The following is a 1,329-nucleotide window of genomic DNA, read 5'->3' as shown; positions in this document are numbered from 1 at the left end:
TTAGCATACACCTGCTCAGGAGGGACGCATGCGCAGTATACACCCACTTGGGAGGGGCGCATGCGCAGCAGAATAGTCTGTTGCTACAGTGTATCAGGAACCAGCGGCATCTTGGATACCGCTGACGATCTTATCCAAACGGCTGCCTACAAACACCTATATTGAGTAGAGTGGAGGGTGTCTCCATTACTGGTGCATGAGGCTCTGCTGATGGATGCGTGGGGCTATAGGGAGATAAAGAGTAGTTCTCTTAAAGCCTCCACTACATGGTTTCGGTTTTCTGTCCAGGATGCTGCCCTTCTGTGTGATGCAGTGTTTTCCTCTCAGCTATGTGGTTATCCTCAAGTCTCACGCTGTGCTTGCTGGTGTTTGCCCAGAACCACAGCTCCATTGGTAGTCTGATGAGGTTTCTAAACTGTGGATATTGAGTACTGTGGTGGGCTATGGGCTCAGTGGTAGTATTTGCTTAGTAGGAATTCCAAAAGAAAGGAGAAGAGGAAAAAGAAAAGGCACCAATCACCACGTGTAAATTTCGGTTTGTGGATCTCAGTTCCCCAGTTTCTCTGACTTACCTGGTTGAGTGTTGTGAAATTTCAGACTGTATCCTTACTCTTGTACAAATGGAAAAAGACCTGTGGTTCCAGTCTAGTAGTTTTCTATGGTTGAGTCTAATGGCTAGAATATTTTTCTTTGATGACTTGCTTCAGAGAAAGTGTCTCCTAGTAAAGGGAATGAATGTAAGAGTTGCAGGGAAATTGCAGGAGACTGGGGAATGAGGCTGCTGGGGTATGAGGTTGAATCCACTGGGATCTTAGTTCCATGTTGATTGATCTTGGAACCTCAAGCAGCTACTTAACTGAAATCTTCTGGAGACTCGATTCCCCATTTATAAAAGCACAACATTAGACTAACGTCTCTCGTTACAGCCATGACATGCAGAAATCACCTGTTGTTAGATCTCCTCTTTGACCATCATCTTTGACAGATCATGGTGACACTTCTCCCTGTTACCTAGGGTGCTGACCACTAAATGCCTGGATTGTCTGTCTCTCAGCAGAGCACAGACTGTGACTTCTGACCAAGAGAAACGATTACTGCATCAGCTCCGAGAAATCACCAGGGTCATGAAAGAAGGCAAGTTCATTGACACATCTCCAGAGAAGGAAGCTGAGGAAGCCCCATACATGGAGGACTGGGAAGGTAAAATACTCCCTTGCTTCCTTATTAGCTGTCACTCAGAAAGGAGATCTTGTCATTTTCCTTAAAAATAAATTTTGTATAGAGACATGACATCTGTATAATGTTTACCTAATTTAAGTGTATAGTTGG

General features: G+C 44.6%; 1 protein-coding gene across 3 annotated transcripts in view; it reads left to right on the top strand.

Moving 5' to 3' along the window:
• Ric3 (RIC3 acetylcholine receptor chaperone) overlaps positions 1 to 1,329 on the top strand; it is a 49,690-nt gene that overhangs the window by 33,067 nt on the left and 15,294 nt on the right. For 2 of the 3 annotated variants that reach the window (XM_031387792.1, XM_031387791.1), the window contains exon 5: positions 1,055 to 1,200. In XM_031387792.1, the coding sequence (XP_031243652.1) occupies positions 1,055 to 1,200 (146 nt within the window). The remainder of the gene's footprint in view (positions 1 to 1,054; positions 1,201 to 1,329) is intronic. The other variant, XM_031387793.1, reaches the window with a different exon arrangement.

This window comes from Mastomys coucha, unplaced genomic scaffold (assembly GCF_008632895.1).
Source record: "Mastomys coucha isolate ucsf_1 unplaced genomic scaffold, UCSF_Mcou_1 pScaffold21, whole genome shotgun sequence".
Classification (NCBI taxonomy): Eukaryota; Metazoa; Chordata; class Mammalia; order Rodentia; family Muridae; genus Mastomys; species Mastomys coucha.
Note: the sequence above shows the minus strand (reverse complement) of the source record. Positions and strands in the feature narration are given on the sequence as shown.